Source organism: Mandrillus leucophaeus, unplaced genomic scaffold, assembly GCF_000951045.1.
Source record: "Mandrillus leucophaeus isolate KB7577 unplaced genomic scaffold, Mleu.le_1.0 Scaffold250, whole genome shotgun sequence".
Taxonomy (NCBI): domain Eukaryota; kingdom Metazoa; phylum Chordata; class Mammalia; order Primates; family Cercopithecidae; genus Mandrillus; species Mandrillus leucophaeus.
Window position 1 is genome coordinate 3,082,563 of NW_012102588.1, and position 15,312 is coordinate 3,097,874.

At 38.0% G+C, this 15,312-nt stretch overlaps 1 protein-coding gene across 1 annotated transcript in view; it reads left to right on the forward strand.

The window, feature by feature from the left end:
* Window positions 1-2,777, forward strand: part of DCAF13 (DDB1 and CUL4 associated factor 13) — a 27,230-nt gene extending 24,453 nt beyond the window's left edge. Inside the window, 2 exon segments of the mRNA XM_011983507.1 lie at window positions 803-966; window positions 2,125-2,777. Of these exon segments, the coding sequence (XP_011838897.1) occupies window positions 803-966; window positions 2,125-2,212 (252 nt within the window). The 3' untranslated portion in view covers window positions 2,213-2,777.
* Window positions 2,778-15,312: the final 12,535 nt, after the last annotated feature.

Genomic DNA, 15,312 nt, shown 5'->3' on the forward strand with positions numbered 1-15,312 from the left:
CCTGGGAGATCTTTTAATATCAAAGACACAATGGAATGTTTAATAAATACAGAAAGCTTCAGACTTTAAAAAAGATTCCATGAAAAAATAGCAGGTGTTATCACTGGCTAGTTACCTCCAGGATAGGGGATTATGGTTGATTTTGTTTTGTTCTTGATGTTTTTCTAAATGTCCCATATTTTCTATAAGAAACATACAAAGTGTTTATATTAGAAATAAATACTAAGTTTAAGAAGTAAAGAGTAAGTGTGAATTATTTCCTACTTAGCCCTGATAGGAAAATCAGAGGCAATTCTGTTTTAAGTTTAATGATTGATAAGTATTGCATTGTGCCTAGGTCCATCATTAAATGTTCCTCTAAATTATATCATCCTTAACATTTGTTAAACAAAGGCTAGTTCTTATGGAATTGGATACTTATTTTTACTTCTCTGTTTCACTATGTTTAACTCACCTCCCTACCCACCCCCAAAATTTTCAGTGAGTGATTTAGATGCTTTTCTATGTTATTGATGCCTAGGGAAGGTTCAACTCAGTGATCCACATGGCCCTACTCCTTCAGCACTGCTGCTTTCTACTGGGTGGCATCTATTCTACACGGCGAGTGTGTTGCCTAAAAGGAAATTCAGTGCTTGCAGAGCTAGTGTTACTGATATAACCTTGTAAAGTGTAGAAGTACATTGGCAATTTTGGTTGCATATCATAAAAGTTTAGGTTTGGGGGAAAAGGGTGCTTTCTAGTTTCTTTATACTGAAGCAAAACAACACACTGTTCATTAAGATACTAAAATGTGTATTTTCAGCTTACATCACGAGAAAAAGCAGCCAAAGATTATAACCAGAAATTGAAGGAGAAATTTCAGCATTATCCTCATATAAAACGTATAGCTCGTCATCGACATCTACCAAAATCTATCTACAGCCAGATTCAGGAACAGCGCATCATGAAAGAAGCTCGTCGACGAAAGTATGTTTTGAGGCATTTGACTCTATCTATTACCCTTTTCTGACTTCTGCTCTAATCTCACCGAAAACAAACAACTGCCATTCAAGGGAGTAGTTTATGTGCTGTTATTTAATGGTACATTAGTGATGTGTTTGAAGACTTCTACAGAAGGCCTTTTTTTTTTTTTGAGACGGAGTCTCACTCTGGAGTGCAGTGGCACAATCTAAGTTCACTGCAAGCTCTGCCTCCCGGGTTCATGCCATTCTCCTGTCTCAGCCTCCTGAGTAGTTGGGACTACAGGCACCCGCCACGATGCCCTGTTAATTTTTTGTATTTTTAGTAGAGACGGGGTTTCACCATGTTAGCCAAAATGGTCTTAATCTCCTGACCTCGTGATCGCCCACCTCAGCCTCCCAAAGTGCTGGGATTACAGGTGTGAGCCACCACGCCCGGCCCAGAAGGCCATTTCTTTTTCCTTTTCCCGATAAATGGAAGCAATGACTATCTGAGAATGGGAGAATTTCCATTACCTGTTTTTGAGAATTATGTTTAAAGGACAAACAAGGAAAATGAATTACCAAAATAAGAAAACACTTGCTCATATTAAAAAATTATTGTAAATAATGTTTTAAAAATAATTTCTGATGTAGCTGGAATTCAGAGATTTTGTGTACTTCCAAGTTAAAGAATTAATCTATAGTAGAGCTCTTAAGTAAAAGTTTTCTAATATACTTTATTATAACATGACATCTATCATTTTGGATATAGAGCAGAGCTACTGCCACTACCACCATTTCCCCTGTGAAATATTCTTTTCTTTGAAATACTTAAAGTCATGCATGAAATTCTAAGAGGTCTTTATTTTTCATTTAGAATATACAAATGGCTATTATTTCTCTGTCTTTGGGTAGATGTTGCGGTAGAATCACTTTTAGAAATTGTATTAACTGTGGCAGGTTTTTAGACTTAGTAAAGGACCCTGTTAGGTAAATAGGATAAGAAGCAATTAAATAAGTAAAGTTGATTTCTTGGTACTAACTTCCTTTCACCTATTGTCGTTGTGAAATTATTTTTTTAAATAGATGTTTTTCTAGTGAAAGAAAATGCTTTGATTTTTCTGAGAAAGTTTTAAGATGAATTCTCATAAACTTGCTTATATTTTGTATATTTTATTTCTAGGGAAGTGAATCGTATTAAACACAGCAAGCCTGGATCTGTGCCAATTGTGTCAGAGAAGAAGAAACATATAGTGGCAGTTGTAAAATAATTGGTATTCCTAACAATCCTGATGTATAATTATTTGTTACTTTTGATTTGAGAACTCTACAAATAAAAGTGCTGGTACTAGATTAATTGCAGACATTTTAGTTATATGTGTAGAGCTTTATTGTTACTCCTTTTAGCTACCCTGAAAAATGATCCCTAAAGGTGGCCTAGTTGATAAGACTATCTGTTTTATCCTTAATCTACATTCTTCTTTCATTGTAGAATACAGTATTTGCAACTCATTTTTTCTTGTTTTTATTACAGATACACTTTCTTTCTCTCTGATCCATTATTGTAGACACTGTACCTTCAAATTGACATTTAAGACCAAACCATCTCTTACGTTATCTTTAATATTACTTTGAATAATGATTGCAATGTTTCTTCCTATGATTCCACATAACATTTAGAATAATGATGTCAATTTTTTACAACTGAATTTATTTCTAGTGCTTCTATTTGGCTTTTTGACTCTTTCAAAACAATCAGCCTGCATTTATATAACTTTTATAAATAATAATCTAATTTGGGTCAAGTTAAGATATTAAAAGTTCCTTTCAGCATTGGAACTTTGGCCTAATTTTGGTAAATAATTTTCAATCTCACTAAATCCTAAATAGCTGTGTGACATAGGTTTTTTTTCATCATCAACTTAGTAAACTTTATTATAAATATGTATAAATCCAAATTTTAGGAAATTGTAAGTAAAGATGAGATTTTAAAATCCAAAGAAAAGAATGTGTTAAGAATACAGTCATCACTCTGTATCTGTGGGAGATTGATTTCAAGACCTACAGTGGATGCCAAAATCCAAGGATGCCCAAGTCCTTGGTATTAAATGGCATAGTATATGCATATAACCTCTGCATATTCTCCCAAATACTTAAAATCATCTCTAGATTACTTATAATACCTAATACAATGTAAATGCTAAATAAATAGTTGTTATACTGTATTGTTTAGGGAATAATGATGAGAAAAAAAGAGTCTGTACATATTCAGTACAGATGCAATTTCTTTTGTCCAAATGCTTTTGAGCCACAGTTGGTTGAGTTTATGGGTGAGGAACCCACAGATATGGAAGGCCGACTGTACAGTATCATTTATAGGAAAAATGTGAAGTATGCACGGGAATGATAAAGATCAAAATTAAGAGTGGGAGGAGGATGCAGTCAGGGTGCAGTACACAGGAGATTTCAACTCTTTTGGTAACATTTTCTTTCTTAAGCTGCATTTTTTTTCTTTTTTTTATGCTTTCTTGGATATCTGATATATATTTTTCTTAAGGCTGGTAAGGGATCAACCATAGTTTTTAATTCTGATGATTTTTTTTTTTTTGAAACTGAGTTTTGCTCTTGTCACCCAGGCTGGAGTGCAGTGGCACAATCTCGACTCACTACAGTGTCTGCCTCCTGGGTTCAAGCAGTTCTCCTGCTTCAGCCTCCCGAGTAGCTGGGGTTACAGGCACCCGCCACCATGCCCAGCTAATTTTTGTTTTTAGTGGAAATGGGGTTTCACCATGTTGGTCAGGCTGGTCTCAAACTCCTGGCCTCAGGTGATCCACCCACCTCGGCCTCCCAAAGTGCTGGGGTTAGAGGTGTGAGCCACCATGTCCAGCCTGATGATCTATTGTAGGACTCAAATTACTTGATTCTTAGGGTGAACGAAGTTCACCTGTGCACCTATATTGCTGTTAGTTTGTGTGTGGTTTCAAAGAATATGCAAATACTGATTCATAAATGTGAGCTCCTCTGTCAGTTTGAGCCCTTCAAGAAACAGATGACTAGATGGTATTAGACATGCAAGAGATTTATTGGAGGAACTCACTTGTGTAAGACAAAGGGGAGGGAGTAGGAGTAGGCAGGGAGAGCCTTCAGACTACCGTAAACCTAACACCTGTGATAAGAGAGGGACGGAGGATTGGTAGGAGGAATCTCAGACTGTTGATGCAGTCCTACAGAAGGTTGGGCCAGGCTGATGGGGAGTCCTCGAGCCAAAGTTGCCAGCCAGAGGAGTTTGTGTTGCTTGCACTCATACCATCACTGTGCCATCCAAGGCAGGGAGCAGCCCTGGGCCTTGCAGCTAATGTAGTGGTGAATCCAGACGGATGGCATCTAGGACTGCCAGTCAACTGGGCTTCCTGTTCCAGATTTCTAGATCTGCCAACGTCCACCTTTTTGCACCACATAGATCTGTCTCTTGCAGGTTTTGGGAGCAACTCCTCCATGGTTCCATGTACATCTCTCAGAAGGTGGAGGTTGGTCGTGTGATCAGTAGCCGTTTTCCCTGAAGGACCAAAACATACTCATCCTCTTTGTCTTCCACTGCAAATTTTGAGCAGCTTATAATTAATTAAGGGGAAATAATTCCAGGTAGGAAAGCTGTTTCATCATGTAGCAATATGTTAACCTTTACAGGCACTGAAAAGAAGCCTAACAGAAAAGAGCATCCTTCTCTTAAAGCCTTCCCTTGAGTAATCAATTCCAGTTACTTGGGCCAGTTTTCAAGTGATTTACAAAGTTGGTAGAATGGAAGTTTACCTTATTTATTTATTTATTTATTTATTTACCTTTCCCTTTCACCACTTAACTCTGATCTTTCTCTTTTTCTGCTTTTCTTGCTCATGTTTTGGCTTATCTAAAATCTAATGTACCTTAGCCCAGTTTATATACCACCTAAAAAATGAATGAACCGTAGTATGATGTTTGCCTGCCATCTTGTCAGGGCATTTGGTAATACTGCCTTGAAGTTGTTCCACCTGCTGAGTCACTGGCACTACCTCCTGCTACAACCTGTGGTTTCCATAGTGATGTCTCAGTGACTTTCACACAACAGAACCTGACTGGTTAAAGACCTGAGCTGTTTTCTGTAATTAAAGTCTTACTCATCTAGAAATGGGAGCATGGTTTTGATCATTTTGAAATGCAACTTTACGAGTAAAATCTTATGAAATAAAATGCACAGATATGTTTTAAGGACTGAGGTTGTTAGGGTAGAATCCTGAGAAAGAAAGTAAGGATGGTGGCAACATGAAAGGGTTACTAATGGAAATGAAGAAACATAAGTAAATACAAAGGATTTACAGTAGCCCTTCAGGTAAGAAAAGTTACATCAAATGCTTTGTTATTAAGTCTTGCCACTTGGTCACTGTTTTGACCCTTCTCTTTGATGGACCCAGAGAAAATAGGTTGCTATGCAATCTGTTCTTTTATATTCCCCATTCATCATCGTATTTTTAGAGAAAAGGAAGAGAAAAGACTTAAGGATTATCATGGGCAAGAAGAGTTAATCAGCAAATCAAGACATCTTGTTCTTAGGGAACATTCGTGGTCAGCTTGAATGTTTGAGCAATAAATTCAAAATTGATTGCTACCCAGTGAACATCAGTAATTCATACAGGGCCTTAAAGTCCCATATTAGAAAATACCAAATCAGTAATTAATTCCAGTGACAGGGATTTTGAAACATGGATCAGTGTTTTCTAGTTTTGGGGTATTGTGACACTCCTAATAGTGCTAATGGTGCATACATTTTAAACATTGTTTGCTTTGATTCCCTTCCCTTAAAGTTATTTAAATAGATTAAGTCAGGGCCAAGAACCTGGATGAATTAATGATTTATTGAATGAGCATTTTTTCATTTAGTCAACATGTATTGAGTCCCAGCTAGGAGCCTTTTTAAGTCAAAGGCAATACCAGCTTCGTGGCCAGATGTTTTCACAAGCATTGAAGCCAGTATCCAGAAATGAGCTCATTATTTTGCTCCAACCCCTAAATTTCATCTCCTGTGTTCCCTGTCTCTGCATGATACACCATCCACAGAGATAGCCAAGACACAAACCTGGGTGTAAGGGCACGAGTTTTATTAAATTAATACTAGTAACAATTGCAGCTAACGTTTATCGGACATCTACAACACTGCAAATGCTTTACATGCACTTAATTTAATTTTCCTAAGAACCACAAAAGGAAGGTCCTATTATAATTCATATTTAGTCTCAGTACTGTGCACTGAATCTATAAAAGATTCTAAAAGAGCTCAGTCTCAAAGGAAATAAACATGAAAACAAGTAATTGCAGTACATTATGATGTCTTAGCAGGATACTATAGTAGTGCCCAAGAGGAAAGCCTGACTTCCTGCTGGGGAAAGAAGCCCTTCAGAGGTGAATGGCATTTATCAAACACCATTTGGTTCTGGGATATTGCATGAGTGAGTAGAAATACAGTAGGGCTGTTTTCAAAATCTGTGATCCGTCGTTCAGATATGGCACTATTAATGAAAGAAACTTCCAGCAATCTGTATCAGAAATTCATTATCTTAGGTCAAATAATACACATTTGTCCCTTGTATACATGGGGGATGGATTCCAGGACCCTACAACCCTGTCCTGCATATACCAAAATCCATACATTCTCAAGTCCCCAAAGTCGGTTCTGTGGAACCCCTGGGTATGAGAAAGTTGGGCCTTTGTATATGCATGTTTCACATCCCATGAATGCTGTATTTTTTATCTGTTTGAAAAAAAATTCTGCATAAGTAGAGCTGTGCAGTTCAAATCCATGTCATTTAAGGGTCAACTATAAGATTTGGGCTAATATTCTCCAGAGAGATAAGCAACTTACGGGATAGAACTTTCATTAGGGTGCTTAAGATTAATGGATCAGAAAGCACAAAATATAGATCTAGGGGGTCTTAGGGCAGAGGATAAGAAAGGGCAAGTATTAGGTAAAAATGAAGGTGGGTGTGAGAAATGCAGGCACGGAGCCAGAGCTGAGTGTGCTGCAAATCCTGTGGCTGGATGGGACCATGACAAGATCAGCCAGCAGCGACAGAAAGTAGGCTCACAGCAGGTGTACACACATGCCCGTGCGTACTGAAAGGAACAGAGGGCAAGCCAGCAGCAAAATATATACATTGTAATACACATAAACACACACACACACACACATATATATCCTCTGCTCTTTACCCACCGTAATTCATCCACCCAAGGAGAAAATCAGTTTTATCTGTAGGGCCAGCTTTAAAAATAGGCCTAGCTTTAAAAATAGGCCTGGATGATTTTATGATTCCCTCTTCTGCCTTCAGTGAATAAAACATCTTTACTGCAATTGAACACAAAGATTTAAAATACAATGGTTAGTTGAGTAAATAGTTTTCTTGTAGACTGGGGATCATTTTGTTACAGGGAATGATATTTTCCTTAAGGCATTTCAAGCAGTTTGTGAGCAGGAATCTCACACAGAAACCCAAGTACAGGAACCCCAATACAGCTGGGCCAGACATCCGGGACTCTGGAGCTGGACACTAGATAGTCACAAAAATGAGACTTTTTGTGCCTCTATTCTGTGCATTCTCTACTAATTATCTTGTCCTTGCTCATAATTTCTACTCTTCCATAGCTTCAGCTCTTCGTGTCCCAAAATGGCTGCCCCAGACTGACTTGACATCACTTTGCAGTTCCAGTGCCCCATCAGTTATCCACTTACCTCTCTGTCTTTCAATTTCAGTTCCTAAGATAAGAAAACTTAGCTAGAAATGTGTATTTAGGGGAAGGGTCTTTTGTAGCAGTGTTCCATCACAGGCCCTGGTTAGCAGCTTTCAGATGTCTACCTTTGACAGCTGTCTTAGCTTGGGCTAGAAGTAGGGGGTCTTCAAAATGAGCCATGGGTAGGCAAGCCTATGAAATGCTTAGTACATATCAGTTAATCATCAAAATAAATAGCAATACCAAATCAGTATTTTCACATGGGGAGGGAGGTGAAGAAACTAAGGAGTAAGTAGCACAGGTGGCCTTGAGTCAATAAAGGGCACTGGAAGAGGGGCAAATGTTAACTTTATTTCCACTGCCTGTTTTCCTAGATCCATAATTCTAGGCCTCCTGATATACACCCCAAAAAACAGCTCATAGGCTCAGTCTTGCCTCTGGTGCTACTGAATGAAATAAGTATAATGAGGGCTTGGAATCCAGTTAAGCTCCCTAGACCCTCCGTGTCTCCCAGGTCTGGGTGTAGACCCCAATTGCCATTTTTTCTCCAAGTGGCTCCACCCTGAGCCCCTATGTTGAGTAGTGTCATGGAACCCTGACTAGCTCCTACCAAATCTGCTTCCTCATGGCTGCCAGCCATGCCTGGCTTATTACTGGCATAATGGACACTTTGGTATATGTCTTTCCTGGTTCCTAAATTGAACTACCACATAGAAACCCTCCCTCTGTGCTCTGGCCAACCACAGATGAACCCCTGAATTCTGCCCAAACTTGCAAAACTACACTGCTGAGAGTACTGCAGGCATTCCTGGTAAATGCAACCCTTAATTGGCCAAGCAAGAGCTGAGGTCTTAGCATGCATTGCACCCGAGAAGAACACAAATTTTGCAGACTTCATAATTATCTCAAAGGGAATTTTATCTTCACTTTAGCAGGGATGAAATAGAAGCTTTATATAGAAGTGTTGCTCTCCAGCTAACACATTCAGGAAGCCTCGCTTTGCATCATTTATGAAGGTTTTTGTTGGGTTTAACACCTTGAACTTCCTTATGAAGAAACTTGTTTCCCTCAAGGACTTATTAATGAAAACATCACACAAAAGTTCCCTTAAACAACTAGAATTGGGAGGAAGATAAGCCCAAATATTGCGTTTGGCATGACAATACATGTTCCTCAAAGCTATTCTCAAAATTTCTAATTTTAATTTTAAAATTCACTTGGATTTACGTGTGTTATTACAGCATATAGAATCCCAAATATAAGAGTTTCAAGCTCGAATATAAGTACTCAGTAATTAGAACAAATATATTTGAGTTTAGTTTCAACTCTATAGGAAAATAGGTCAGGAAATTAATTTGTAAAAAGCAATCTTGTTAATTAGATTTCTTTCCAGGTGAAATATGAAGCTTTGAATAGCATTATCCAATCTGATTTATAATGAATGAATTCACTTTCAGCTGTAACAAAGAAATTTCCTATTTATCCATCTGGGACTTTCAAATCACTATTCATTTTATGAGAAAAAAATGTGAAATATTTTCTAGAGGAAATACGTATCTTAAAATACTTTTACTAGCCACGTTTTGCTTAAGTTAGAGTAAATAAGGTAGAAGAAATTAATTGCTCCAAATCTGTTGGTACTCTATAATAATCAATTATGCCCCTAGTAAGTGATTGTAGGGCAAAACACCTCTGAAATTCAGTCATGTCTTATGTCAAATGGGTATATGAAGGTGGGCACACCCACACCTTTAGAGCTGAGGATTTCTAATGAGACAATGCTGTACCCTAGGCAAGTAGCAATCTTGACAAAGATATCTGCTTCAAGATCTAAGCATCAAAGTCAAGCGTAGGCCTGAGTGGTGTTTGTCATTTGAGTTACCTCCATCAGTGGAGGTAACTCATGGGCAGAGCTCCTTTGCTGCCCTTAAAAACATTTCTGAAATCTTTGGCTGAAATTCTACCCCTTTATTACCATACTACTTTTATAAATTATCATAAGCAGTGTGCATGAACATTTGTCCTTTCCCTGGCTGCACAGCATCTATTTTGATGGAATCTGTACTATGTAATTCTTGGAAATGATGCAGCCAGAGACTGCCTTTCCCCACTCCCTTAGGGACAAAGCCAATTGAGTGTTCCTGCCAAGGATGTTGCATCTGGGGTTAGTGAAGCCAGTGGACAGAGACAGCTTTGAAGTGACAGGGAGATGCATCTAGTTACAGCAGTGGCAGTCATGTCCATTGAGACATCCCAAACAGACCCTGGCCTGGTTCCTTCTCCCTCACCTTCCCTGGCCCCTATCAAATTTCTAGCCTTCAAATCCAGCCTTTCTGTCCAATCTTTGAGCCATTCTATACCTTTGCAACAAATTCCTTTTCTACTGAAGTTAGCAAAAGTCAATTTCTGATGCTGTAACCTAGATGTGTATAGTCCTTGGCCAATTAATTAACTAGAAACCCACCTTTTAGAAGTTACATTAGAGAGGGTTCTAATTAATTAGCTTTTCTTAAGTAAATCTTGCCTTCCTGATAATTATTTTTCTTAAAAAAATGATTGGTGGGAAATGCTGCAAAGAAGGTAAAGCCCTGTACTATCTTGATCTGAGTATCTTGCATATGAACTGCTTCTTCTGGTTTGGATAGGAATTTTTTTCCTCCTATTGGGGCTGTACATTTCCTTCTCTCTCTCTCTTTCTTTTTTCTTGGTAACTATGTCTTGTTCTTCCCAAGACCATTTTTTTTTTCTCATCTCCTGCCCCTTCCCACATTCCTACCACTGATGCACTAGCTAGCCCCAGTTGGCGAAGGAGGGGGGATTCTGCAGAAAGAAGGAGCACAAAGGAAGGGAAAACTTTAGTCAGCATCTGGGAAGGGGGGAAGGGGCAGGAAGGAAAGCCTGTCACATTTTTATTTTAGTAAATTTCACTATTCTACATTCCATGCCCAATTTCTGCTTTCCACTTCTTAGGATAAAGAAATGAGGAAAAATAGAAGAGGAATGGAAACCTTCTTGTCACAACTTCCTACCCTCAGTCCCTTATTTTCAACTAGACTACAGGGGACTGCATTGTTTATTGTTAACTTCTCAGCACATAAACAGCATCTACCACATGATGTGCTCAATTGAGTTTATTCAGTAATTGTGATGGATCTCTTCAGCATGAAGAGGTCCACCAACATTCTTCCCACTGTTATCGCAAGCCGTCAATCCCTGCCTTCTTCAGCTGTCATACAGCCTACCTGCCCCGCAACACAATAGCATTCAGCCTCTGCCACCTGCCCTTGCAACATGTAGAAATTCCTATTCTATTGTCTTTGTCAGTTTTAAAAGAAAAAAGAAAGGAAAAAAAATTCCTATTCTAATTACATTAAGGCTTAAAATAAGTTCTTGTGAACTGGTTTGGAAATTTATCCACAATTTATATCTTGTTTGTTCATTGGAAAATATAGGGGCCTGGTGTAGTGGCTCATGTCTAATCCCAGAGCTTTGGGAGACCAAGGCCAGAGGATCACTTGAGGCCAGCAGTTTGAGAACACCCTGGGTAGCATAATAAGACCTTGTCTGTACAAAAGAAAATAAAATCCTAGGCGTAGTGGCATGCCTGTAGTCCTAGCTGCTACTCAGGAGGCTCAGGTGGGGGATTGCTTGAGCCCAGGAGTTTGGGGCTGCAGTGAGTTCTGATCACACCACTGGACTTTAGCCTAGGCGATAGAGTGAGATCCTTTCTCTGAAAAAAAAAAATATATATATATATATATAAAAAATATATATATGATATATTAAGATATATAATATATAAAACATTTTATGTATTTTATATATATATAATATATATATTTATGTATGCCACGAGTCAAACAGTGGTCTTACAAATAATCTCTCATAAGGTGATTTCAGGTAGGTTGTGAACTGCCTTTCCAGAGGAAGTCAAGTAGAAGAGTACTAATGTCAGCAGTGATGACTTATTAAGTAAAGGAGACTTCAGTTTAAAGTTGATTTGAGTTTCGATGAAGAAAATATTTTTATTTTCTTTATATTTGTATTATATTTATAATTGATTAATATATCAATGTACTAATAACTATTTCCATTCTTCAAATTCTCTATTCTTTAAATTCTGTCTTGAGCAGTAAATCTGCACCAGATAGCCGAAATGAATTTTAGTAAAATGTTTAAGAAGTATATTTGACAGTGCCAAAGAAGCTGTAGGGGACCCCCCAACTTGCAGACTCTGCCAACAACCATCAACATTCTTCCCCTCTGTCATCTCAGGCCATCTATCCCTGACTCTCATCCAGCAGCCATACATTTTACCTGCTCTGCAACACAATAGCATTTTTCTACTGGTTCACTTAGTTATTACCCAGACAGTAGACTTATACCTTTGGATGTCCTTGGCTGTCACTTCATCAAGTCACAAGGTCCTAAACATCTTCTAAACATCGTTCAATCTTTCCTCTTCTCTTCATCACCACTGCCAACACCCCAATCTAGCTCACCATCATCTCTCATTCAGACTATAGCAATGGCCCCCTAATCTGTCTTTTTATGCACATTTTGCCCCCTTTTAATTTGTTCTCCACTCTTTAACCAAAGTGATCTTTTTAAAAAGCAAATTTCTCTCACAACTCTCTTCTTAAAAAAATATTTCACTGGCTTGCTATTGCCATTATAATAAAGTCCAAGTTTTTAACCTGCATTATCAAGGCTCTACCCTCTCCATCAACATCTTGGGTTCCATCTCATGCTACACTCCTCCTCTATGTCTGTGGTGGATTTCTCTTAGTTCTTTGAGACGTTTTATTTTCTCCTGCCTTGAGACCTTCCACAAATGTCTCCTCTGCCCTCACAGCTTGTCTCACATTCTTCAGGTCTGCTCAAACATCATTTTCTCAGAGGAAACTCTCCTGACCCCACAGGGCGGGTATGTCTTTGTCACATAATACCATGGTACTTCTCTGCTAACTGCGAGCCCTAAGAGGACATGGACTATGCCTGTCTTATCCTCATTTGTCTTCTCCAATTCCTGACCTCTCTACTTTGTCACATCCACGAAAACTCCCTCTTTTGCCTATGCCCTGAGGAGATATTATGTTATTATTTTCTCATTTCAAATTCCTTTAGAAAAAAATATCCCACATTTAACATCCTACAGCCCTGAGAGTCGTGAGAGAAGTATCTAATCAACCTATTTCAACAATCCATTTTGGAGAGGTGGAATGGTATAGTAATTAACATAGTGGTCCCTCAAGTTAGACCTTGAGTTCAAATCCTGACTTTGCCAATGACAACAAGTGTGACTCAAGTAGATTGCTCAACCTCTAGTCATGACAGTTTCCTCATTTGTAAGACAGTAGAAATACTTACCTTAAAGGGTTGTTAGGATAATTAAATGAATTAATATATGTCAAACGGAACAGCACCTGTATATAATGCATGCTATGCAAGTATTTGCTATTATCATTTTGAACACAGACTCTGGGCCATACAGACTAGCAAAGTTAATTCTATGAGGGTAGGGCTTATGGTGGCCTTGTTTATTTTGGTTTACTCAATGACTAGCACAGTGCCTTGCATTAAATAGTTGTACATTAAATATTTGTAGCAAGAATACAAGAATGAGTGAATGAATGGTCATCATTCATCAAATATCATAAAGGATAATAGCAGAAAAGATACCTAACCCTTATTAAGAAATTTCCGTAAACCTCCTGTCCTTATCTGAAAAATGAGGGAAATAATAGCTTCTTTACAGGACTGTTATGAGATTTCAGTGACAATTAAGTATGTAAACTGCAATACCAGTGCCCAGCACACTAAGCTCAACAATCACGGGCTTTTCTCTCTGCACTCAAAAGTTAGTAGGTCTAACTCTTTTCCTGGGTTCCAACATTAGGTTCTCAGTTTGGCGTCCTTGGATGTCCCCTTTATTATGGCATTTGTGACAAGATGATCTGTCTTCTCAACGTCCTATTGTTGTTATAAAATCTCTGCGAAAGGTCAGCAGCCTCCTCTGCCTTCCATATTAACCAGCACTTTCCCTGTCCAGAAGTTATTCCATCTTACGGATATTGAGAAGATAAATGGAAGTGATTAGAATGTACTTTCCAAACATAAAGCATTGTACTATAGGAGTTTGTCAAAGGGGATTAATATTACCACATATCTGTAGAAGAACTTTATGAAGACCCTGTGTATCTCTCAACTTTAATGACTAAGATTGTAGATATGATAGAAATCTGTAAATAGCATGGAAAAGCAAATTTATTGAAGTCTAGGACAACTGCATTACCCAGCTGTATACAGTGTGTTCTTTCTTCAGAGGCTGCAATAAATGAAAAAGATGGTTGCCATAGAGATAAACTGTGCCCTTTGGCTAGCTGATTAGAAGACCATTTCAACCTAGTATAAGAGAATATATTTTGCCTGTAAGTGGTATTTACAGATAATTTCTATCACAGTTGTAACCCAAGTTTTTAAAGCTGAAATGTTAAACCTATAAATGTTGAATTCTATAAAGGCTTTTGTTCCTTTGGTAAAATTTATTTTAACATTTATGTGCTTTTTTTCCCTTGGAAAATGTGTTTTTAAAGTTCTTCCCCCTAGGATACTCTAAAAATCTTCCTTGAAATCTACTCTGCCACATAGGTGGCTTCATTTACTTTAAAGCTAATATTTTATTTTTTGAATCATTTGTCAGAGGCAATATGGTGTATCACAAAAGCTGCACCAGCACAGGAAATGCTTATGAAACATGGAAAACCCATTTAATAACAACTGATAGTAATCAGTTAGCACAAAGATTTGTGGATGGTAATATTCAGATCCTTATGTAGTCATTTAATCTGTTCTTCAAAATTCAGAAAGTAATTACAAATACACAGCCGGGAAAATCTGCCAGTTGATGCAAGCATTTGCTGCAGGGAGAAAATTTGTCAAGGTTAAGCTTATTTTGTCTGGTCGGGTAAGATAGGTTCTGTGGATAACAAAGAAGAAGCTGGATTATTTTGTAAATTGAATGAATTTTATGTCATAAATCTGACCACTGTTCCCTGAAATATTGCTGCATAAATCCAGTTTTTAGGTGTGATAACTTAAAAGATTTGTATTCCCCAGGGAAATAATAATTTTCCTGACGTTGGGGATTCAGTCACAACTTTAATTTGCCTGGGCCAACGTTTAGAAAATTGCTTTCTTCTATGCTGGTGGTGACTATGTTTATATCACTGTGCATGTGCGTGTGTGCGTGTATTTAACTGGACATTTAAAAGTAGGGAGAATAGTAGAGAAAGAGTGTCTTACCAAATATCCTGGATTCCAAATCGTGACCCCTTAAAGTTCTAAATTTAGGTGAGTAAATGATCATGTAGCTTGTTTCTCATCTCCCCCAATCCCAACCCGCAGTGTCTTTCTCTTAAATGTAGTAAAACCAAATAGATCAATATACATCAAGATCTTTAGGACCTGAAAAGTAAGGCCACAAATCATTAAGGGGAGAATGTCAGTTTTCTTTTTTCCTGTGATGTAGTGCAACTTAAGCCACTACGTACTTCCTAGGTTGACAGCTGAAATAAAAATCAAAACATTGTTCATGTGCTTGTTTATTAGG